Source organism: Patella vulgata, chromosome 5, assembly GCF_932274485.2.
Source record: "Patella vulgata chromosome 5, xgPatVulg1.2, whole genome shotgun sequence".
NCBI classification, from domain to species: Eukaryota; Metazoa; Mollusca; class Gastropoda; family Patellidae; genus Patella; species Patella vulgata.
Window position 1 is genome coordinate 10122493 of NC_065883.2, and position 25199 is coordinate 10147691.

Below are 25199 nucleotides of genomic sequence, written 5' to 3' on the forward strand. Positions count from 1 at the left end.
TCCAATTATATTCTTCTATGATAAAAGCGCAGATTCAGTGCACACTGAGTGCTTTGTTGAGCATTTGTATTTGTTACAGTTTAAATATCAACCGTAAGGTTCCTAAAAACTTTATTAAACAGTTAATTTTAAAATATTTTAGAAGTGAAATTATTTTGATTTTAAGCCACTTATCGGTAAATGTCTAATATTTAATGGTGGAATTATACTTGCTAAAATGTACTCAAATTGATTATATTACATTTGATTAAGAAAACGGGTTGGGGTCGGATAGCCGAATGGTTAGCATGTACGCGCTGTTTCATAAGGTCTTTCATTGAGTCAACAGGCGTGGTTTTGATTCCCTGGTTGTACATGACATGGAGTAGGGTCGCCTGTCCAACCTCGTGGTTTTCTCCAAGTCCTTTGGTTTCCTCCCACTTCTAAAGACCACTACGCGCAAGAGAATTATTGAATTAAAATTGAACCATATTTTAGTCCTGAAATGACCTAGTTTGTGTCAAGTGGATGTTAAACCCCATCTCTCTCTCTCTCTTTCACTTTCTCTTTCTCTCTTTCACTTTCTCTTTCTCTCTCTTTCACTTTCTCTTTCTCTCTCTCTCTCTCTTTCTTCTTAAGCAACACACCAGCAGATAATTATTTTCTAGCTAGGATTCAGTCACATGCTGATCGCAAATGTTGCAAAATTTTCTATTGATCCTATGTTTGTAAATACCAAATTGAATTGAACTATTTTTGGACTGATATTTCTTTTAGAGATTCAACTTTCACAACAAGAGATTAAAAATGCCTCAAGTGTGGACACGTTAATATAGGTAAGAGAGTTTTTGAATAAAAAACAGATTTGAATCTCGATGGATGAATAAAAACACACTTTGCCAAGTTTATAGATTCAATTTGTTCTAATATCCTGAACATTTTTGTTAATATCCGTTTTCACTTTATCAAAAATGATAGAAATCAAGGTATCGTTATTTTGTAATATTACGAATGGTTTATTTTACGACAAAATTGATTGGATTGAAAGCAGAGATATTATATTTGATACCTGTACTGTGTCATTAGGCGATTATTTTTCACTCAGTTTCAGCGACGGAGAGAATGAAATATTGATGTTATTTAATCACTCAATTAATCCTTCCTGACTCGGGATTCAGGTCTTTAAAAATAATAATACATGAAACCATAGGAAAAATCTTTATCAAATTACAGAATATGATGTCAGTTATGATGCATCAACCACCAGTAAGAACTTTTAGGGCGTCCTGAAAACCACAGAACCTTTCCAGTTTCTTATTCCATCGCCCACTCTCTACATTTATTCATATAAATTAAAGAGGGGGCCGAGTCGTATAATGTGTGCACTTTAGATCATTCAGTCAAGTGGCATAGTTTCGAACTCATACTTTGCCAAAGACCCCTACTCGCAAGCAAATTATTGAAATAAAATTGTACCATATGTTAGTCCCGAAATGATTTAGATTGTGTTGAGTGGAGTCGCCTGTCAAACCTCGTGGGTTTCTCAGGGTCCTCCGGTTTCCCTCAATTGCTAAGACCACTACGCGCAGGCAAATTATTGAAATAAAACTGAACCATATGTTAGTCCTGAAATCACCTAATTTGTGTTAAATGGACAATGAACACACTCTGTCTCTCTCTCTCTCCCTCTCTCTCTCTCTCTCCCTCTCTCTCATCTGATACTAATATAGATTTTTTTGTACATGGTATAACTAGATATGGTGGGCCATTACCAATAATAAATAACATGTCGAAACAGTTTATCACCAGTCAAACTGAGTTAATTATATAGTGATGTTTGTGGCTATTTGGAAATAGTTATTCACCAGTGAATAAGAGAGTTGATTATAGTTGTAGTTTTTGTCCGGATTATGATCTTTTGTTGCGATTAAAATCTTAATAGACTCTAGTCAGTGATCAAATGACGTTAATACACGATGTCAAACAGATGGTCGAAGATATTCTGATAAAACCTTGCTGGACCTCGTCCATAAACAACGTTCCTAATGATTCATCCATTGGTTAATTATAGAGAACAGTGTTTAACTTCACACCAACTATTCTCATCAAATCACTAAAACAAAATAGCCCGATATCCTTTTAGTTGTACTAACGGCTCAAATTACGTTTGTTACTCCGATCATATTACTGATCTCATTGCGATCAAATAGTCGGACATGAGTGATCATTATTAGTGTATCGTTAATCGTGCTGTGTCTGTTCGCTCTCTAGACAGTTCAGTTTTCAGAATAATAATTGGCTTTGTTTTACATTGCAGTATTTTGTTGATTAACTTTCTTTGCACTTTAGGTGGGTTGGATGGCCGAAAGGTTAGCGCTGTATCATAGGGTCTGTCATTGAGTCAACTGGTGTGATTTCGATTCCCCGGTTGTATGTGACAAGGAGTAGGGTTGTCTGCTCAACCGCGTTGATTTTCACCGGGTCCTCCAGTTTCCTCTCACTGCTAAAAACCCCGACGCACAAGCGAATTATTGAAATAAAATTGAACTATGTGTTAGTCCCGAAATGACCTAGTTTGTGACGAGTGGACATTAAACCCCATTTCTCTCTCTCCATATATAATAAAAAAAAATTATGGATTGTCAAATTTTGATTTCAGAACCCTCTTTCGAATACACTATTTGAAATGATATATTTACCTACAAAACTAAGGGTTCAGTTTCAATACTGATATAAAATTAGATATTTACCTAAAAAACTAGTGATTACGTGTTTGATATCATGTAATTTTGTTGTAAAAAAAAAAGATTTAAACTCCGCGAATGTCGACATGTTATTATGAATCAATAATGTCCGAGTTTTATCAGTTAGACTAAAACCTTGAATTGTGCTTTGTCATTCTTCTTCTTATCTGTAATATTGATGATGGTGGATTTCTCTCTAGATTGTTTGTTGATAATCTAAACTTGTGAGTGTTAAAAGTCTGCTTGTTCTCACAAATTGAAATGTTTTAATGGTGCAGGCTTTTTTTTTTGATTGATGGTTTATCATTTAAGTGACAATTTGACTAGCTTAATTCTGCAGTAAAAAATAAAAAATGCAAACAAAACCATTAAATTATAAAATACCTCTATAACTAAGCAGCCTGCTTTGATTTTTTGGAGGGAGAGAGGGGTGGGTGGTCGAGTGGTATAACATATACATGGTTTAGATCATAAGGTCTGTCATTGAGTCAAGTGCCATGGGTTCGATCCCACGCTTGTTTGTGATTGGGAGTTGGGTCACCTGCCTAACCTCACGGGTTTCCTCCGGCTTCCTCCAACTGTTAAAGACTTATTGACTTATTGAAATAAAATTGTTACATGTTAGTCTCAATATGACCTAGTTTGTGTAAGAAGGGAACCTGTGATTTGGATTTAAATTTAGCTTTTTAGTTTAAGGGAAATTGTACTAGTTTAACCCCATTTTTAACCTAGTGGAGGAAATTTATGACGAAAAATCTCCCTCTGTTGTCATTTTGTCATGTCAGAATTTTTCAACTTAAATATGGAATGTTTTGAAGTTTATAAAATATAGATGAATGGAGATGGCTCCCATGAAAACTTTTGAGATAGAGGTTGAAGTGTGTTTCATCGAGGCCTCATTATCATATGACAGACTTGTTAATGAAGCTGTCACAATTCAAACGTGTTTCTTTGATTCTAAGGACTTCTCTCGTTTCAATCACCATAACAATAGACTCCACCTACTTTACATCAGTCGAGCGTTTAACACACGCTTTCCAAAATCACTCTTTGTTATGTTCCGTTACAGTTTGTTATTTCTGTTTTTCTTTACTACTTTCGCTTTGTTTAACAGGCTTTTCCACTTGCTTGCCCATATATGGCAGCGTTTTATGTCAGTTTTAATCGGCAGCTGAACATTTATCAATTCACTGGATTTGTTTCAGTACAACTCATTTGTTTCCAGAGAATTGTTTTATATAATGGTCTGCAGAAGTTGTTGCATTTTCACTTTTTTTTAAAGGAGCTTTTACGAAGCTGTGATGCGGATAGTTAGATAAAAACTGTGGATAAAACTATATGCACTATGAAAAATAAATAATTTTTTTTTAAAAGATTAAAACAAACCCAAAATCAAATGAATTAATTTTGTTCTGATTTATTTTAAAGTTAGGATATTACCATATAAGGTTAAGGAGAATTATTCTGCTGAAGGAAATTCTGACCAATGAAACAAAGGAAACCATCTGTTGATTTTACGATGTCAAATCCTAACTTGAAAATCAGGGCAATTCATGATCAATATTTGAAAAAACAAATTCCATTTTATTAAACATATTGCTTACAAATTTCTATGAGAAATTGAATAAATTACTAGTAGAATAAAGCTGACTTAATCCCCTGAATCCATTTACAACAAGACATTGGAGTGTGGGTGTACACCAGTGATTCTCAACCAGTGTGCCACGAGATCTTCCTAAGTGTGCCGCGAAATTTTGAACGGCACACTAAGAAAATGCGAAAAACCATGTGATCCTAATTAAATATTCACTGGTGTCTACTGATAAGTTTATAGCTGTGTTTTTCTTTATTTAGTTTAAGTCGTTTTATGTGTCTATGACTAGTCTGACGGTTGTATGCCATGTTTTTATTTTGAATTCAAATATTTTTCATATATATTTAGCCAGGTGTGCCGCTATTTTTTTCATGTGTTCCAAAGTGTGCCGTTGGCAAAAAAAGGTTGAGAGCCACTGGTGTACATAATAATACAAAGTTTATTTTTCTGCAAAATTAATAATATTTTTATTTATATCTTGTGAAAAGAATAATTCCTAGGCCCCAACCTAGACATTCTCTCTAATAAATAAATAAATATATTTTTGCTGGGAAATAAAGCTTTGAAAAAAAAAAAAAAAAAATCCATTTTATTTTTATGATTTTTACAGATAAAATGCCCTGTTTACAAGGAAAACATTAACAGAGTTACTTCAATTTTATAAATTGTGCTTTTGGCAAAATTTAGGAGCATTACGTGGCAAGTTTGCATTTTTTTATTGCAAATGTTTTGACACTGTGTGACACGAGTTCAAATAATGATTGATCACGCTAATGGATCAATATTTTAAATGAACTATCGGGAAATGTCGTTAAATGTGACTTTTAGTACAAGACATGAAAATTTGTTCCTGTAATTGATATTGTAACTTGAATCTAAGCATATAAAAATTTTAATGGCGAACAATTTGATCAAAATCCCAATTAGCAAATGAATTTAAAGCAAATCAATAAATCTGTTTTTTCCCCAAATTGAACAAATCCCATCATTTACAATAAACCACACTTCGAACAAGTGTGAAGTTTAGTTCCATTTTTACGAGAAGAGTTCCAGGAACTATTACAAGAACTGACTGATAAAAGGTCGATAGAGTTTGTCTTTATTAGTTGGTTCTGGAATTATTGCAAGAATTGACCCACAATTTTGGTAGAGTTTGTCTTTATTAGTTGGATCAGGAATTATTAGAAGAACTGAGCCACAAAAGATGGAATATCAGTCTAGTTTATCTTTATTAGCTGAAGCTAAACTCCATTTCATTTCATTTCCGGTCTTCATTAGCCGAGTCGGAGCAGAACAGTAGGAAGTTAAACCCCATTTAGTTTCAGTCGTATAACCTGGATAGAAAGTTGACGAAATGAGGGGGAGAGAGAGAGAGAGAGAGAGTGAGTGAGAGAGAGAGAGTTAAGTCCACTGGACACATACTGGGTCATTTCGGGACTAACAGATGGTTCAATTTTATTTCAATGATTTGCTTGCATGTAAGGATCTTTAGCTGTGGGAGGAAACCGGAGGACCTGGAGAAAACTCACAAGGTTTGTCACTACAACTGGGGAATAGAAACCACGCCATTTGACACGAAATGATAGAGTTTGTTAATATTGTTTGTTAGACAAGGTGATTTACTATAGATTAGAATAATATTATGACATGGGTTTGGTTGTTCTGTTAGTCAATAGCGTCTCCCTTTTGGCTATTTACTACAGTTTGAGCTCACTACGTGGCTTTCACTCTCGACCAAGTGTGACGCAAATCAATTTGTTTTCCCTGAAGGCATGATAATTGGGTGTCGTCAATACCGTGATACATAACGTTAATTTATTTCTAATATAGATCTTTATATAAATGTGATTACTCTAATCGTCACAGGTGAAAGGACTCAGGATAATAAGCCAATGGCAACAGGTAATAGCATTTTTGAAAATATTGATATGAGACCTACACTTTTGAGACTTATGTGTGTATATTACATATTTGGTTGCTATTTTAATCTCTACATCATTTGTGCTTTTATGAAATTGTCGTATTTTCCACAGCTTATTCTGTTCTAAAATATACTTCATTTGATTATTTAACAGTAGATAGTCTTTGAAAATATCCCAATTTATGATCTGCAGAGAATGCTGCATATTGACAAATGTTTGAAAAGTAAATGAAATGGGGTTTAACGTTCTACTATTTTACTCCAAACTGGGCTAATGAAGACGGGCATACGCCATACAGTGTGCTATGAGGGATCTTTTACGTGTATGCCAATGTGTACATTGGACCTCGGTTTTTCGTGTCATCCGAATGACTAGACAGCTGTCCTTGTCAGGCTCTCCGTCCTGCATCCCTGACAAGGGGGAACCATGCCGGAAAATCTGGATTAACTTTCTCGGCCAATACAGGTATCGATCACCCGAACTCCAGGCTGACAAATGTTTAATTCCACATGTATATCTTTGTAAATACTGAAAGGGAATTGAACTATTTTTGGACTAATAATCCTATTAGAGATTCAACTTTCACATTATTAATACAATTTTTCTAGCTAATTCTTGAATGAAAAAACATTTCAGACACATTTCCCAGCCAGATATAAACTGATAAAAATGTCCTATTATGAGAACCCTGTTGCAGAATTGTTATGGCTAGAATGGTGAACCCTAATATAAAATCCAATGACTAGATTTGCAATAGCTATAAAATTTAGGTTATTGCACCTAAATTAAAATTTTGTCCACCTGGTGAGAGAGAGAGACCTATATAATATGCTGAAAAATAAACATTTAAAATTATATCTGTTATAAAAACAGGTTATGAATATTTTGATTAATGTGTAGTTGACTAGTCGTGTAAAAGTAGCTGACAGTGGAAGTTAATATGACTATAGGTGAATACTTGGGTATGTTAAATATGACCAGAAGGAAATTAATATTTTTAATGGATTTATTGTTAGGTTATTAATTTGTCATTGGTAGAGGGCCTGACATTCTGATGGGACGTAAAACCAAGGTCCCGTGTATACATTGGTGTGCACATAAAAGATCCCGTGGCAGTTGGAATTTGTTATAGGTGTAGGATATTGATAGCTGGGTCTTCTTGTTTATTAATAATTTGAAATGTGGTGTGCTGTAATACATGCAGTGATGATACTATTACTATCAAATTTACCTGAAATGTGACAAAAGTTGAGGTGAAAATTGACAAAAGTTGAGGTGAAAAGGGACTCAAATTGAGGTGAAAAGTAACTCAATTGTGTAAAATTGGGCAACTGTACAATGAACTATCTGTATACTAGAAGTTTATCCAGTCATACGAATGAATCACTATTCGAAAACGATTTTTCATAAATCAAGACCACAAATTCCTAACAGGAATGTAGAATATTTTGAATGATGTTGGGAAACCTGCTGATATGAACAAGAAAAGTTTGAACAATACTTGTCAAGTAGGACAATGTAGGTAAAAAATAATATTTGAATATACCTGTCCGTCTATTGATAATAATGATCTGTCTATAACAATATACTGGTATGTCTCGTCCTCTTACACTGGACAGCAACTGACACAAACTGTCACAAACTGACCAGATGACGTCTGACACTAGATGGTTGTTAGAAGTAATTATCAACAGAGAGAGTGAGAAATGGAGTTTAACATCCACTCGACACAAATTTCGGGACAACATATAGTTCAATTTTATTTCAATAATTCGCTTTCGCGTAGTGATCTTTAGTAGTAGGAGGAAACCGGAGGACCTGGTGAAAACTCAAGAGGTTGGACAGGCAACCATACTCCTTGTCATGTACAACCAGGGAATCAAAACCATGGCAGCTGAATCAATGACAGACCTTATGATACAACGCACACACTAACCATTCGGTCATCCATCCCCCTTGTTGTTATAAGTAATTATCAACTAACAGTGTGATAAACAGTTATTATGTATAATACATGTGATAAAAACAAATAATTATGAAATTAGGTTTAACATCCTACTTTTCTGCACCGACTGGGCTAATGAAGACGGGAGACCTATGCCATACAGTGTGCTATGGTCTACTCTTATATCAAATTCCAACTGGCAAAGTTTTTTTAACGTACATCAGCGTGTATGAGGGACTTTGATTTTTCTTATCATCCTGCACTACTGAAAGGGGAAACCCTTCTCAATCTTTCTCAACCAAGTAATGACGCTGAGGATCAGTATGTCACCAATATGGATCTTGTTTTTAATGAATGAATTGAAATAAAATGGGGTTTGATGTGCTACTTCTCTGCAACAAATGAGATGAGCCTGTGGTATCCCCATAAAGATATACCATATGTTATGTTAGTCCCAAAATAGTCTACTCTTTTGGTATGGACGTCAACGACATCTCTCTTTAAAAACATATTTGGTGCAAATAAAAAAATAAAAAATCTTCCCTGAATATGATTCTTTCAAGGGAAAGTTAAAGATTAAATTGTATTACCATGTCACATCTGATAATGTAGTATTCAGAACTTTCTGACATGTTGTGACAAATTCGTATTGATGGATAAATCCTGTAGATTTTTGCTTTCTCCTCTTTGACTTAATTCACGATTTGTGTAAATAGTGTAAGAGAAGATTACAATACTGGCTATATTCAGAATCTTTTAATGGGTTTCGTTTCAATCTGAATTACTCGAAGCCCAGGAGGTCTGCTATTGATATTTTTGTTTGCTTGTAGTGCAGTCCTCCTGCACATACTATTATATGGGAATTTATGCGTCTAAAACAATATTGAAATTTAACGCAGGAAACAGCATGGGAAGATTATGATATGTGGTCAGCTGTCTATTCATGTGACAAGTTTATTGTCCACTACAAGATAATCACCAGTCATCTAATACCAGACTCTGTCCTAAACGTCTAGTCCATCATGTCAAGCATGTCTCTTTTATCCCGCCACAAACAACACATCATCGGAAACATTCTATTAATACGGTCCACCAACAAAATTAACATCAGGGTCATTATTCAAGGTCCTTGTCATTATGTAGATGAAGTGTGTCTATTGTTACCGGAATACATTCAAATTAACGAAAACCTGTATGTTTGACCACACGTGTAGGTCATCATTATAAAGGTGTTCTCTGATTTATACAGCTATAACAAAGGATAAAGGTCACTTGATGGATAATTTTGATCTTTACAGTTCTTAAATAGGATTAAATGAGATAGAATTGTTTAAACACATTCTGAACATAATTTTAACATAGAGATCTTCGCTTTTAAATTAAAATGGTCTTTGCTTTTAAATAAAAGAAATCTTTGCTTTAAAATTGAAGAGATCTTTGTATTGAGATCTTGGCTTTTAAATTAAAGAAATCTTTGTTTTTAAATTAAAATGGTCTTTGTATTGAAATCTTGACTTTATTTAATATAGTTATAAACCTATAACTGTAGGCCCAGCTGCAGAAGAGTTATAAACTTATATGATTATGACATTGGAAAGTCAGAAGAATTTTAGGTTTATTTGAAAGTATGGGTTTTAGCGATCTATAGAATATTGTCAGTGTTCAGTGTATTGACATGTCTTATTGAACATTCTTCCAGTTTCATATATTGAAGCCTTTAAGGTGTCTAGTCGTTCGTATTGGACGAAAAAAACTGAGGTCTCATGTATACATTGGCATGCACGTAAAAGTTCCCCTGGCAGTTGGAATTCGATATAGTGCTGCTGCCCGGGCCAAAATTTCCCTCATAAGCACACTGTATGGTTTATGCCCATTTTCATTAGCCAAGTTTAGGAGTAGGACATTAAACTCCATTTCATTTCATTTCTTTGAGACTTGTAGGTTGAACTAAGGTGACTTATAGAATATCATTAGTGGAAATTAACAATCTGTCTGTAATATGGATAAAAACAGGTAACGTAAACTACCTGTACTACCTGTGTACTAATTACCTGTTCTTATCTTATAAAGGTCACCTGTAATTACTAGAGTCAATAATAGATTTTAACTTTGAAAGTAGAATTATGTGATTTGTAACGTCTTTAAGAAGGTGACAGGGACATGTTATCTGCACGTTTTCAGTTCGAAAGATATGTAGATACCGTAGTTTGAAGTGCTGGTAGTTCTAAATTTGAGAATACTAGTGCAATAAGGTGGACAAGTGCCCTTTCACTCAATCTGCCAAAAATAGTATTGATGCATATTTTTAGACCAGAACACTAAAATTGACATATACTGTGATAAAAAATGGTAAAAATGATCAAGATGTTGAGAAAATCTGCCACAAATAGATTTATTTTGATGTATTATAGTTCTGTGTGAATAAACATATTTCAGTTATTAAAGATACATTATGGGAGATAAGATAAAGAGCTGGTAGTTCTCAAATTGATCCACTCTGAACCAAGATTTTAGCGATTGAATATTGGGGCTAGCCTCGATCATCATTACTAAAGTTGGTAGGATAAAAAACATAGTCTGGATTATACATTTTTTGATTTAATTATGAATGGAAGTCGAACAGCAAATTGGAACCTAATCCAATAAACATCACAAGCTTGAGATGCCATCGAGAGTTGATTATGGTCTGCATAAGTTAATTAATGTCTAATTAATAATTTAGAAAACATTTCAGGCCTAATGAAAGACCTGCAATAGGCAGATTTAGCTCTTGCATAATGTATGTTTAAGAAATGAAGATAGTTAAACATGAGTGTATTTTATGGTCTTAATGTGCTTGCATGAGTATTGGAGGGGGCGGGGCAAATTTGTATTGTTCCAACACACAAAATTTATCTCAGCAATCCTGGTGACAATTGTATCAAGGTGGTTTGTGGTTTAAGATCGCGAATAGTTTTGTGTTTTATAATCTGTTTGGTTGAGACAATGATTACCATCGAGACATGATGGCTTTCCGCAAATGCATGCAGTAGTAAGGTACTAACAATAATTAAATTGCCTGGTGTATAAGTGGTATACAATAGACCAATCAAACATCAAACAAATAACAGATCTTTAAAGTTGCAATCTATCACGTTTTGTCTACCATCAAACAATCTCCTTTACAAAAATAACCTTTCTCATCATTTAGCTTCAGGCAACTATATTCGTTTGTATGGTTTTCTTAAGAAAGACTATAAGGAAAAACGTCTTTATATATATAACCACCAATGCATTGCACTGCAAGCAGACATCCTTCAAATTTATTATCAATATTTATCTTCTCTGTAAATTTAGCTCGGAGCAACTTCCATGTTGTTTGTGCACGATTCCTGTAAAAGATTTTCTTAGATTTACCGACAAACTACACTACAATACAAATAAAAAAAACGCTTACAAATTTATAGTCAATACACAGGTATCATTGTAACATATAAACCAACCAACTAACAACGTCTAATCTTTGCATGGAGTTAAACAATCTGTATTGTGGTCATCTTACAAACTTTGGGGGGGTTGGATGGCTGAATGGTTAGCGTGCGCGCACTGTATCATAAAGTCTGTCATTGAGTCGGCTGGCGTGGTTTCGAATCCCCAGTTGTATGTGACAAGGAGTAGGGTCGCCTGTCAAACCTCGTGGGTTTTCTCCGGTTTCCTCCCACTGCTAAAGACCCCTACGCGCAAGCGAATTATTGAAATAAAATTAAAAACCATATGTTAGTCCCGAAATGACCTAGTTTGTGTCGAGTGGACATTAAATCCCATTTCTCTCTCTCTTACAAACTTTCACATTTCTCAAATATAAAGGCTGGATCATAAGGTCTGTCATTGAGTCAACGGGTTTGGTTTCAATTCCCCATTTGTACGTGACAAAGAGTAGGGTCGCTCTCTCTCGTTTCGTCAACTTTCTATCTAAATGTAGGTTATATGGAATGAAATCAAATGGGTTTTAACATACTATTCTTCTGCTCCGACTGAGCTAATGATGACCAGAAATAAAATGAAATTAAATTAAGTTTAACATCCTACTGTTCTGCTCCACTGGGCTGATGACTGGAAATAAAATGAAAAGGGTTTTAACTCTCTCTCTCTCTCTCTCTCTCTCTCTTTTTCTACAAATCTGCACTTGCTTACTGCATTATAGTTGCTCCTGTTATTGTCATAAAAGATTCTTTCTACCTGATGACAAATCCACCTCTGACAATATCAACAGACGTGTTTTCATTAGAAGAAGAATTTTGTTTGTTATTTATAAAGCATGTGTCTATATATTTATATATGTATATCTATGTTTACATTCTGTTTATTTCAGGGGCTACAACGTGAAATTGAATCCAGATCTAAAGTGGTGTCGGCCGTTCTCAAACTAAGCGGACGATTGGAGAATGAGTTTGAGTCCGACTCAGAAACTGATGACGGCGAATCGCGACAGTTGGTTGCTGTCAATCTGGAACGTCGTTGGCATGGTATCTGGCTCTTGTCACTAGAATGGCAGTGTCGTTTGGAAGAGGCTTTGAATAAGAAAAAGGTAATTTATTTAGTATTTCTTAATTTCTACATGCCACTTTCTCAATGGAGTAATGAAATATGGTAATTCATGCACAAGGAAGAGTATACTTTCCTCCTTCTGGAACATCTGATTACACAGATGCTTTCCCGTGGTAATCAACCTCACATAATTAATACATTTCCCCATTAATGCTGAGCGGGCTGGCGTGGTTTTGATTCCCCGGTTGTACATGACAAGGAGTATGGTTGCCAATCCAACCTCGTGGGTTTTCTCCGAGTCCTCCGGTTTCCTCCCACTATAGGGTCGTAATTATTACAGATGTAGGCCTACTGTATATTAGATCATAGGATCGTTATTTGTGCTGGTATACATGTAAGCCTACCATATATTAATTCTAAAAGGGCCTATATTTTAGCGGGGGTGGGGGCTGAGCATATCTGGTCGGTCGTTATAAATGCAAACACCATATATTAGTTAATGTGGGTGTTGAACACTATTTCTCTCTGTATTTTGTTTAAAGTCGTGCAGGATTCCTGTGCTTTTAATTTAATACCTACCTACATTGCGTTGAACCAGGATTCCTCTGTTAGTTTTTTATTTAACATAATAAAGTGATGCAGATTGTTATAAATGAGAATAAATCGTGTTCTTTTTTCATGAGACGTGCAGGAAAGACTCTATTGATCTTGTAGATCATCATGGTGTAAGAAAAGATATCTAGATGTTTTTAACCAATTTCAAAATAATGATGTATTCCGAGACAGCGTCTTCAATCTGTAGTTGTTTTTCTTGCTTTCAATTTCTCGTGAAGCTGATGTTACATCTATTGTTTTTAACATCACCATGGTTACCTAATAGCTTTGAATTATCAGTAAATTGGATATTAACATGTAATGGTAACTGTCAGGTTTTTCAATCTGGAATGAGTCTTATTACTGGAACTTTTATATTTCATTTCAAATACATATGATGTATATCAGATTGAGTTAATAACTAAACAATGAAGAATTAATTAATTAACGATGTATTATGTAAGATTTAGATAAAGAGCTGGCAGTTCTTGCTATAATAATTCAAAAATAGATAATAAAAAATAAATATTTTAAAAATTTCATTCAAATTACTTTATCCTGAGCAAAGTTATGAGTGTTTGAAGGTTTGACAAGATAGTCTCAATTGTCAAGTACCATCATAAAAAAATGTCTGGATTATCCAGTTTATCCAGGTCATCTGATGATCTAGAGAGTTGAAATGTGTATAAATGAATGAATCATAATTTATATAACATTTGAAGTTAGAAAAAAAAAGCCTGTAAAGGGCAGATTTAGCTCTTACATAATGCATCTTTAACAAGCCGATCTTCTGATTGATATTTGCTCTGACACATTAATTACTATCCCAAACTTCCTGGTCATATAATTGTAAGCGTGCAGTCGTTTTCTTACGAAATGATTACTTCTTAATTTTGTAATAATGATGAGTCTATGGAGGAAATAATTTAACGTAACATAATCTGGAATTCGTTTCGTTAATGAAAGAATTTTGTTATTTTTATAATTAATATAGTAATTATCTCATTGTTATTTTTGCCGTATTTAATTTGGATTCCGAAGAAACAATGTAGTGGGATTTCTTTCACGTGAAACATCGTTATCCTTGATTTGTGTAATTATCGTCAAGATTTAATTTGATTTCTGTTCATTGTTTTGCGACTATGATAGATTTATTAAAAGCATGCGAGAGTCAGAGATTGTTGGATTCATTGCAATTGACGTTCTGGTATAAAAAATTGAAATTGATATGTTAATAACCTGTCTGTTTTATTAATGATGATATTTGTTGTTCTTTCGGATTTAAAAAATACCCTAGGGTCTGGCTGATGCATTTCTGGATATTAATTTGAAATGCAGTAGTGGTTACTTTTCTGCACTGAGATCAAAAAGGCTGTCATACACAGTGTTTTGGCCATCAGTGTAGTTTTTAGCCTGAAAGTGGCACTATGTCCTTCTTGTGATTTAAGGGATGTTGGATGGCCGAATGGTTAGCACGTGTGCGTGCTGTATCATAAGACCTGTCATTGAGTCAACTGGCGTGGTTTCGAATCCCCGGTTGTACGTGACAAGGAGTAGGGTCGCCTGTCCAACCTTGTGGGTTTTCTCTGGGTCCTCCAGTTTCCTCCCACTGCTTAAGACCCCTACACGCAAGTGAATTATTGAAATTAAATTAAACCATATGTTAGTCCCGAAATGACCTAGTCTGTGTCAAGTGGACATTAAACCCCATTTCTCTCTCTCCCAAAATGACCTGGTTTGTGTCAAGTGTATGTTAAACCCCATTTCTCTCTCTCTCTCTCTCTTTCTCTCTCTCCCTCTCTCCCTCTCTTGTTATTTAATTATCAGTTGTGCCTACTCGTTTGGATGGGAACTGCATACTATTTTCCCAAGCACCCAAAAGAAGTTGTATGATGTCCTTTATTAATGACTAGGAAGATGAAATATGATTTTAGAAATATACAAAATTATCTTTAACATAATATTTATATATATATAACCAAAATTATTTAACATAATATTGATATTTATGACCAAAATAAACCAATATTTCAGTCTTAAATAAAGCTTAGCAATATACTAAAATATCTGAAATAATATTAATATATACCACTAAGAATAGAAAATAAACTCACATTTCAAACTTCAGTTGGGTTTAACAAAATAACGAAAGCATATTTTTCGCATAATACTAACATACAACACTAAGATACACTCACATTTTAAACTTCAGTTGCATTGGGCTTAATAAAATAACGAATGCATATTTTTCGCATAATACTAATATACACCACTAAGATACACTCACATTTCAAACTTCAGTTTGGCTTAATAAAATAACGAATGCATATTTTTCGCATAATACTAATATACACCACTAAGATACACTCACATTTCAAACTTCAGTTGGGCTTAATAAAATAACGAATGCATATTTTTCACATAATACTAATATACACCACTAAGATACACTCACATTTCAATCTTCAGTTGCATTGGGCTTAATAAAATAACGAATGCATATTTTTCGCATAATACTAATATACACCACAAAGATACACTCACATTTCAAACTTCAGTTGGGCTTAATAAAATAACGAATGCATATTTTTCACATAATACTAATATACACCACTAAGATACACTCACATTTTAAACTTCAGTTGCATTGGGCTTAATAAAATAACGAATGTATATTTTTCACATAATACTAATATACACCACCAAGATACACTCACATTTTAAACTTCAGTTGCATTGGGCTTAATAAAATAACGAATGCATATTTTTCACACTTATCATTTCATGATAAAAGTGGTGTATATTTATCAGTAGATATATCAAGTTAAAAAGTTATTTACTAAATTTACACTTAAAATCAATATTTATTACCTGAATGACCCGGTCAAAAAGCTAAATATATATTTATAAAAATGACATGCCACAAGATTGAAATTGACAGGTCAACTTGTATATGACCATCATTAAATAAACTAGTTTTCTACCTGTTTTATCGGTTTGCATAGAATCTATAAACTGTTGCTGTGACTGGAGTATTTGAGTTATTTAGACATATGAATTATACTTGAACATTGTGCATGAAATCTATCAACTGTTGCTGTGTCAGGAGTATTTGAGTTATTTGGACATATACCTGTACATTGTGTTTAAATACCTGTTTTATGGATATATAAAACTAATATACTGTATGCACAAGTGAAAAATTATGTTCCTTAATTTGACTCAGGCTACATTTGCCTGCTTAACATATGGTAAGAAAAACTTTTGTCAAATTCTTCGTACAATTGCCGCTCCCCTGATACTCTAATTGACTATATATTTCGTTGTTTTGTTCAGCCAGTAGAGATGACTTACAGGATAAAAAAATAAATGATGAATTTCATTTGATATTTAAATATACCTTACAGGTAGGGTGATTTTGAATATATATAAAGTAGGATCAATTTTAAATTTTGAATATATAAAGTAATAATAAGTGATAAATGATGATGATAAATATAAATATATATGTCACACCTGTCTACATCAAAGGCTTGACATCATCATTAACACTTCATCATTACTACAGGTAATATTGATATAAATAAATATATTGATAGAGCTCTAACATTTCTACAGGTATTACATAGGTGTAAATAGAACATACAGTAGTTAACACATTAGTGTATTATTCATAAATAGTCCAACATTATTCTCAAAACTTGTTAAAAGTAGGGGGGTTGTATGACCGAATGATTAGTGCGTGCGCTTTGTATCATAAAGTCTGTCATTGAGTCAGCTGTTGTGGTTTCGATTCCCCGGTTGTACTAGACAAGGAATAGGGTCGCCTGTCAAACCTCGTGGGGTTTCTCTGGGTCCTCCGATTTCCACCCACTGCTAAAGACTCCTACGCGCAAGCAAATTATTGAAATAAACGTTAGTCCTGAAATGACCTAGTTTGTGTCAAGTGGAGGTTAAATCTCTTTCGGGCGGGGGTCTCTGTTTGAAGTCATTGAATTTGAACAAACTTTATTATCAATGATATAATATTATTTTATACACTAGGATTCAATAATATATTTTATGCATACAGCTGCCTCATTATTCATTTATAATCCTCGTCAAGTTATTCATCAAGTTGTATTATCATTTACAGTTAGAATTCTTTGAGTGTGTCTTTCAATCATATCAAAAGAACTCTCACATAGTGTATGCATTGATTGAATACAGGTATTGAATAATGCATAATTCTCAATGCAAACATTTTTGTGCTTATATTGATTCAATTTGAAACTCGTCGGATAAGAAATCAAAATTATCACACTGAAATCACCTGATACTGCTTTTACAAATGAAAAGGTGCGTTTAGAAAATATGAAATTAATCCAAGTCTAAATTATTACACCTAAAACACCTGATACTGCATGTTATGAGGGTCTGATGTGTCCACTTTAGATCTTAAGATCTGTGGAATATTGTGCCTCCCTAACCTTAATTGGGTTTTGATCAACTAGTGAAGTTTCAATTCCAGGCTTGTACCCGACAAGGCATGGTTTCCATTGCCCGGTTGTATGTGACGAGGAGTAGACCCCTCGTGGGTTTTCTCCGGGCCCTCTGGTTTCCTCCTACGCGCAATCAAATTATTGAAATCATATTGAACCGTATGTTGTTAGTCCCGAAATGACCTAGTTTGTCGAGTGGACGTTAAACCCCATTTCTCTCGCTTTCCTGTACCCGACAAGGAATATTGGTGCCTGACAAACCTGGTGGATTTTATCCAGATCCTCATGTTTCCTCCCACTGAGGAATAAATAAAGCCCACTACACACAAGAGAATTATTGATATAAAATAATGCCTATATATATGTTAACCCCAAATTAACTCACTCTCTTTTAAAATTGTATACTTGACAGACCTGTAAAACTATTAGGAATGTTTTTTGTTGCATAAAGGCTTTACAATTGACGTTTTCATAATGCATGCACAAAACATAACTAAATTGTTCCGCATGCTTGATTTAGGATATGTCACAAGCTGCGACCCATCTTTTACAACTGGTATTTGATTGGATGTTAAAAACTCCTGAGGGTAAAATATGAAAAGTTTATTTGAGGGATGATATTGTGAAATATTGGTGTCAAATATTGTATTTTTATTGGGTTAATTGGTAATATGATGAAAGTTTAACAAAATGGACCCTATCTTGTCAAGGTTTGACTACATTTAATATTGTATTTTTATTGGGTTCATTTGTAATATGATGACAGTTTAACAAAATGGAGGTTATCTTGTCAAGCTTTGACTACATTTAATATTGTATTTTTATTGGGTTAATATGATGAAAGTCTATCTGATTAAAACACAGATCCAATTTTGTTTCGTTTTTATAGTTCAAAATTTCGATTTTACTTGTCTTTACTACACTTGGATCTGGAAGCGTTGTTATTTAACTCATGTTCTGCTTGATATGAGGGGTCAGCCAATCAAATGATCGGTCGAATGGAGCGTTTGACCTTTTTTGCGTGGAACTGTGGGTAGACATTAGCGGCAATAGAAATCAAAACAAAGCAAAAGTAGATAAAATTACATGGCGCATTCGGCAAACCTCTGAATGACTGACGTAATCTAGTCAAATGTCGCTTGCTTGGTACCTGACGTCATAGAACGTGAACTCCCACTATAACTTGTTAGATCTAAATGTAGTGCAGGCCATCGAAAGTATAAAAAACAAAACGAAATATAGATCTATATTTTAATTAGACTGGATGAAAGTTTAACAAAATGGACGTTAACTTGTCAAGGTTTGACTACATTTAAAATCTTTCAAATATAGAGATATTTGGAGTAGTGTATAAGTATTGATATCTTATAATAGTCTAAAGTTTATTAAAACTGAAATGATCTATTTGATTGGATTTATCTAAATTACATTACGAGTAGAGTGTGGATATTGATATCTTAGAAAAGTGTAAATTTTATTAAAACTGAAATGGTATCTTTGATTGAATTTATCTAAATTTCATTACGAGTAGAGTGTGGAAATTGGTGTTATAGAATAGTCTAGAGTTTATGGAGTTGAATGTTTTTTAAATGAAAGTTTTAACGAAATGGAGGTTGCCTTATGATGATTTTTTTATGGTTTATCATTGACTTAGGACAAGTAGCTAGTATATTTGTAGTAGGGGGTTGGATGGCCGAATGGTTAGCGTGTGCGTGCTGTATCATAAAGTCTGTCATTGAGTCAGCTGGCGTGGGATTTTGATTCCCTGGTTGTATGTGACAAGGAGAAGGGTTGCCGGTCCAACCTCATGGGTTTTCTCCGGGTCCTCCAGTTTCCTCCCACTGATAAAGACCCCTACGTGCAAGCAGATTATTGAAATAAAATTGAACCATATGTTAGTCCCAAAATGACCGAGTTTGGGTTGAGTGGACATTAAACCCCATTCTCTCTCTCTCTGATATTTATAGTATTTTATTTGTGTTAATGTAATTGTTCTTCATAAGTCTATCTTTCTTTTTTTTTTTAGCTGTGTTAGGGCAGAATAGTAGTTAGTTAAACCCCATTCCATTTCATTTCTTCCTAAAGTATTTGTATGTGTTGAAAATTGTTCTTCCATAAGTATGTGTTGTAGTATATTGTTAATCCTGAAATAACTTGGGTTTCATTAAATAATTAGAAGATAAAAATTTTAGGTGTCTCTATGTCCAAGGTAATAAAATTATTTGAGGTAAATATCAGTAGGTGTTGCCAGTTAAAAATACAATATTAGGTGTCTCTAGGTAAGAAAATAATTTAAGGTAAATAATGTATTTAATCGATCAAGGTCTGTTCCGCGTGATGTGGAATATATTGAATCAATTGTTGAAATATTATTGAATGATATTGATACACACCTGTATTTGTAGATACAGGTATATGGTAATTAATTAATTAATCACCTGATACCTGGATATATACAGGAGTGATATAGAAGTTCATCAGGTACAGGTCAATCAATAAGGTGTTTATAACGAGATGATCGATACAATAGATAGGGTGGAGTAACTCTATATAAACATGTACATAAACACGTCTTACACAGGTCCTCCCGTAATTATATAGAGATAATGGGACCTCTCTATAAGATTGGGTCGGCTTGGCTCACTCGTCTCATGTATGTCATAATAAAGATATCATAAATGAACTCAGAACGTGTATCTAAACACACAGTGTTTTGTCCTATCTTAATTATAAAATTATAATCACTAAGGATTCCTAAATAGGTTTCGTCATCTCCACCAAACAAAGCAATTTGATTAGTCAAAAATTATGAATGGGCATATGGTAGCCCAAATAGGTTCATGATTGTAAAATGGCCAATGTATTATGTGAGCAGTTTGAAATATGATAGGACTTCACTATTGGCATGGGTCACTAAAATACAAATACATGTATCAAACAAAAACATTTCTATGGTTACATTTGCAATACGTGGTAGAAGAATTTGGCCGGAGGTTTGATGGCTAAATGGTCAGCGTGTGCGCGCTGTATCATAAGGTCTGTCATTGAGTCAACTGGTGTGGTTTCGATTCCCTGGTTGTACGTGACAAAGAGTAGGGTTGCCTGTCCAACCTTGTGGGTTTTCTCCAGGTCCGCCGATTTCCTCTCACTGCTTAAGACCCCTATGCGCAAGTGCATTATTGAAATAAAATTGAACCATAGGTTAGCCCTGAAATTACCTAGTTTGTGTTGAGTGGATGTTAAAATCTCTCTCTTGTGAACTTAATAAAAAAAACATAGAGATTTTTATCTATAATTTGAATAAGTGAACTGGAATGATGCAGATTAAAAAAAAAAAGTAAAAGATTTGATGTAAGATAATTAAAGAAAATATGTGAGGTATTATCTTATAGAAACAACTTGGGGGTGGGGGTGAGGGGATGTCAGTATTTTAACATGCTGTACTAAGGCTAGATTTTCTAGGGAAATTATGATTGTGGAAAGTCAAAAAAAGCAAGATTTTTCACAGGTTTTAAGATGAGATACTACTGCTTGACTTTCTGAAGGTTAGGATATCTACTGGATGTTACCTTACAGGAGATAGCAGGGATTAACAAATTGATGAATTACATACTAGGAGCTGCTGTGACTTTGTTTTGTTGCCTGGCAACCTGTCTTAAACCTAGAATATCTTGGGAATAACTATCTTATATATATAGAATGGATTAATAATAATAATAAATTGATGAATTAAATATTAGGAGCTGCTGTGGCTATGTTTTGTTGCCTGGCAACCTACTTTAGTTCTAGAATATCTTGGGGATAACTATCTTATAGAAGATAGAAGGGATTATCAGATGAATAAATAGACAACAGATTATTGATTAAGATGAAGTCTTAGAGATTGGGTGATATAGTTGATGTTGATTTGTGAACCGTATTAACCCAGTAGTGATAGCTAGTATTCAACCTTATTAACCCACATCCTTCTCTTGCACTCTTAATAGACTCTACCACTCCATCGGCTACAAATTACTTTCTATATTAAGATAAAGTGTTGGACAGACTGGTCCCAATAATCTAGACTGTTTGATTACACACTTTCATCTTACACTCATAACGGACACTACAGTTGGAGAGAGAGAGAGAGAGAGAGAGAGAGAGAGAGAAATGGGGTTTAACGTCCACTCGACACAAACTAGATCATTTCGGGACTAACACATGGTTCAATTTTATTTCAATAATTCACTTGCGCGTAGGGGTCTTTAGCAGTGGGAGGAAACCGGAGGACCCGGAGAAAACCCACGAGGTTGGACAGGCGACCCTACTCCTTGTCACGTACAACTGGGGATTCGAAACCACACCAGTAGACTCAATGACAGACTTTATGATATAGCACGCACATGCTAACCATTCAGCCATCCAACCCCTCTCACTACAGTTGGAATAAGTCCCACTGGTCATCAATTTGGTTGCTGGATCAGAAGAATTTAAATGATATGGGGATTCATTAACTTCCTACTTTTCTGCACCAACCCATTGGACAAAAATTTGAGGTTGACCCATGTAGCCAAATGGGTAACGTGTATGTGTTGATCATACAGTCTATCATTGATTCAAGTGGTGTGGTTTTGATTCCCCGCTTGTACGTGACAAGGAGTTGGGTTGCCTGTTTAACCTTGTGGGTTTTCTCTGGGTCCTCAGGTTTCCCTCCACTACTAAAGTCCTCTATGCACAAGCGAATTATTGAAATAAAATTGAAACATATGTTAGTTCTGAAATGACCTAGTTTGTGTCGAGTGGATGTTAAACCCCATTTCTCTATTTCTCTTTGACCCATGTACTCATTGGCTTGCACGTACATTTAAAAGAACCCTTGACGTTAATTCTATGAATAATAGGAGAAAACGAAACTGTCCGAGCAAAACTTCCTTGATATCACACGACTTGGCGTATGCCCGTCTTTATTAGCACAGTTGGACATTAACGCCCATTTCATTTTCTATTATTGTAATCTTTATTCGTAATAAAAATAATGTTTGTAACGCAAATGATCCTGTTACTGTGTTATCTTGGAAATCAATATTACCATATAAAACTGTCAGCAGGTATCATTTTATTATTACATAAGTCGTTAATCATTTAAAAACAAATTCAGCCATATTCATTGTTAGTCATCAAAGTAAATACCTGAACTAATATTTGATTCTGCAGCAAATAGGTTTTTTTTACGTAAATTTACGGTTTATCAGACTTTTTGTAAAAAGATTTCTCCAACCGTTACATGTTTACGCCTGCAGCTGAACATGAATTACATGTAAAATGTTTTTAGATTGAAATCGTTGGCTTCTGTCTGTAATATTTTTTCTGCTTGAGATCACCTTCGACCATTGTTTGAAAACAAGAGCGGTGATGTTGACACAGCAGAGATAAAAATATTATGGTTAAGAGTTTTGACAGACATCAATAAAAGTGATTTTTTTAAAATAAAAATGAAACATTAATTTTATGAACTGATCATTCAGGTGAGCCTTGTTCACAATGTCAGGGTATTATGAAACACTGGAGAACAATAAACACTTTTTAAAAGTAATTGCAGGGAGACTGCACCACACACAAACAAATGTATAAGACAAATCCTCGGGAGAGAGAGAAATGGGGTTTAAAGTCCACTCGACACACGAAAGGTCATTTCGGGACTAACATATGGTTAAATTTTGTTTCAATAATTCGTAGGGGTGTTAAGCAGTGGGATCAAACGGGAGGACCCAGAGAAAACCCACGAGGTTGGACAGGCAACCCTACTCCTTGTCACGTACAACCAAGTAATCAAAACCACACGCTAATCATTCAGCCATCCAAGCCTCCTACAAATCCACAGACAAGACACAATGCACTGATATCACAAACAACAATCGTACACATCAGATCAAGTGAATGGATCCAGGGGCTAGACGTAAGCAATTATTATTAGCTGTGTCCATAGAAACTTGATGAACAGTAGGTAGAAATACTGATCTGTTATAGGGGGGTTCAATGGCCGAATGGTTAGCACGTGCATGCCGTGTCATAAGGTCTGTCATTGAGTTAACTGGCGTGGTTTCGAATCCCTGGTTGTACGTGACAAGGAGTAGGGCCGCCTGTCCAACCTCGTGGGGTTTTCTGCGTTTCCTCCGGTTTCCTCCCACTGCTAAAAACCCCTATGCGCAAGCGAATTATTGAAATATAATTAAACCATATGTTAGTCCCAAAATGACTTGGTTTGTGTTGAGTGGATGTTAAACCCCATATCTCTCTCTCTCTCTCTCTCTCTCTGATCTGTTATCTATGCAGTGGTTGTGTGTTCGATCCCAGGCTTTTACATGTCAAGGAGCAAGGAGTAGGGTGATATAGCTTGTATAACCTAATGGCTTTCTCAATTGTAGTCCAACAATGAAAATATTTTTTTAAAAAATTATTTTCAACTGATTATTACGTTTAAAAAAAGAAATAGAAATCATTAAAAAAGGAAAAGTGATGAAAGAAATTTTTAAAAACATCATCAACAGCTGTCATGATAATCCTTGAGTGGTATTTAGTGATTGAGCGCATTAAAAAACACAACACAATTTATATGGAATATAATCACTGGTTTAAAGCAGTTAATAAGTGTGTTAGACAACGTAGTAAAAATTTATCATTTGTACTTGATAACTATAAGAGAATACTTGTTGAAACGTTGTACTATATGTGTATAAACCAGTGATTGTATTCCATATATATACTTGTCGAAACGTTGTAATATAATGTGTATAAACCAGTGATTGTATTCCATATAAATACTAGTTGAAACGTTGTAATATAATGTGTATAAACCAGTGATTGTATTCCATATATATACTAGTCGAAACGTTGTAATATAATGTGTTTAAACCAGTGATTGTATTCCATATAAATACTTGTCGAAACGTTGTAATATAATGTGTATAAACCAGTGATTGTATTCCATATAAATACTTGTCGAAACGTCGTAATATAATGTGTATAAACCAGTGATTGTATTCCATATAGGGGGGGTTGGATGGCCGAATGGTTAGCATGTGCGTGCTGTTTCATAAAGCCTGTCATTGAGTCAACTGGCGTGGTTTCGAATCCCCGGTTGTACGTGACAAGGAGTAGGGTCACCTGTCCAATCTCGTGGGTTTTCTCCGGGTCCTCCGGTTTCCTTCCACTGCTAAAGACCCCTACGCGCAAGCAAATTATTGAAATAAAATTAAACCATATGTTAGTTTCGAAATGACCTAGTTTGTGTCGAGTGGACGTTAAACTCAATTTCTCTCTCTCTCTGTATTCCATATAAATTGTGTTGTGTTTTTTAGCTGTCATGATTGTTATGACTTTTTGTGTAGTCATTTCGACATAGAATGCACTGGAGATGTGACAAGTGTCATTAAC

At 34.5% G+C, this 25199-nt stretch overlaps 1 protein-coding gene across 3 annotated transcripts in view; it reads left to right on the forward strand.

Annotated features, from left to right (window-relative positions):
- Positions 1-25199, forward strand: part of LOC126821926 (uncharacterized) — a 143978-nt gene that overhangs the window by 98723 nt on the left and 20056 nt on the right. For all 3 annotated transcript variants that reach the window (XM_050550557.2, XM_050550559.2, XM_050550558.2), the window contains one exon: positions 12536-12751. In XM_050550557.2, the coding sequence (XP_050406514.2) occupies positions 12536-12751 (216 nt within the window). The remainder of the gene's footprint in view (positions 1-12535; positions 12752-25199) is intronic.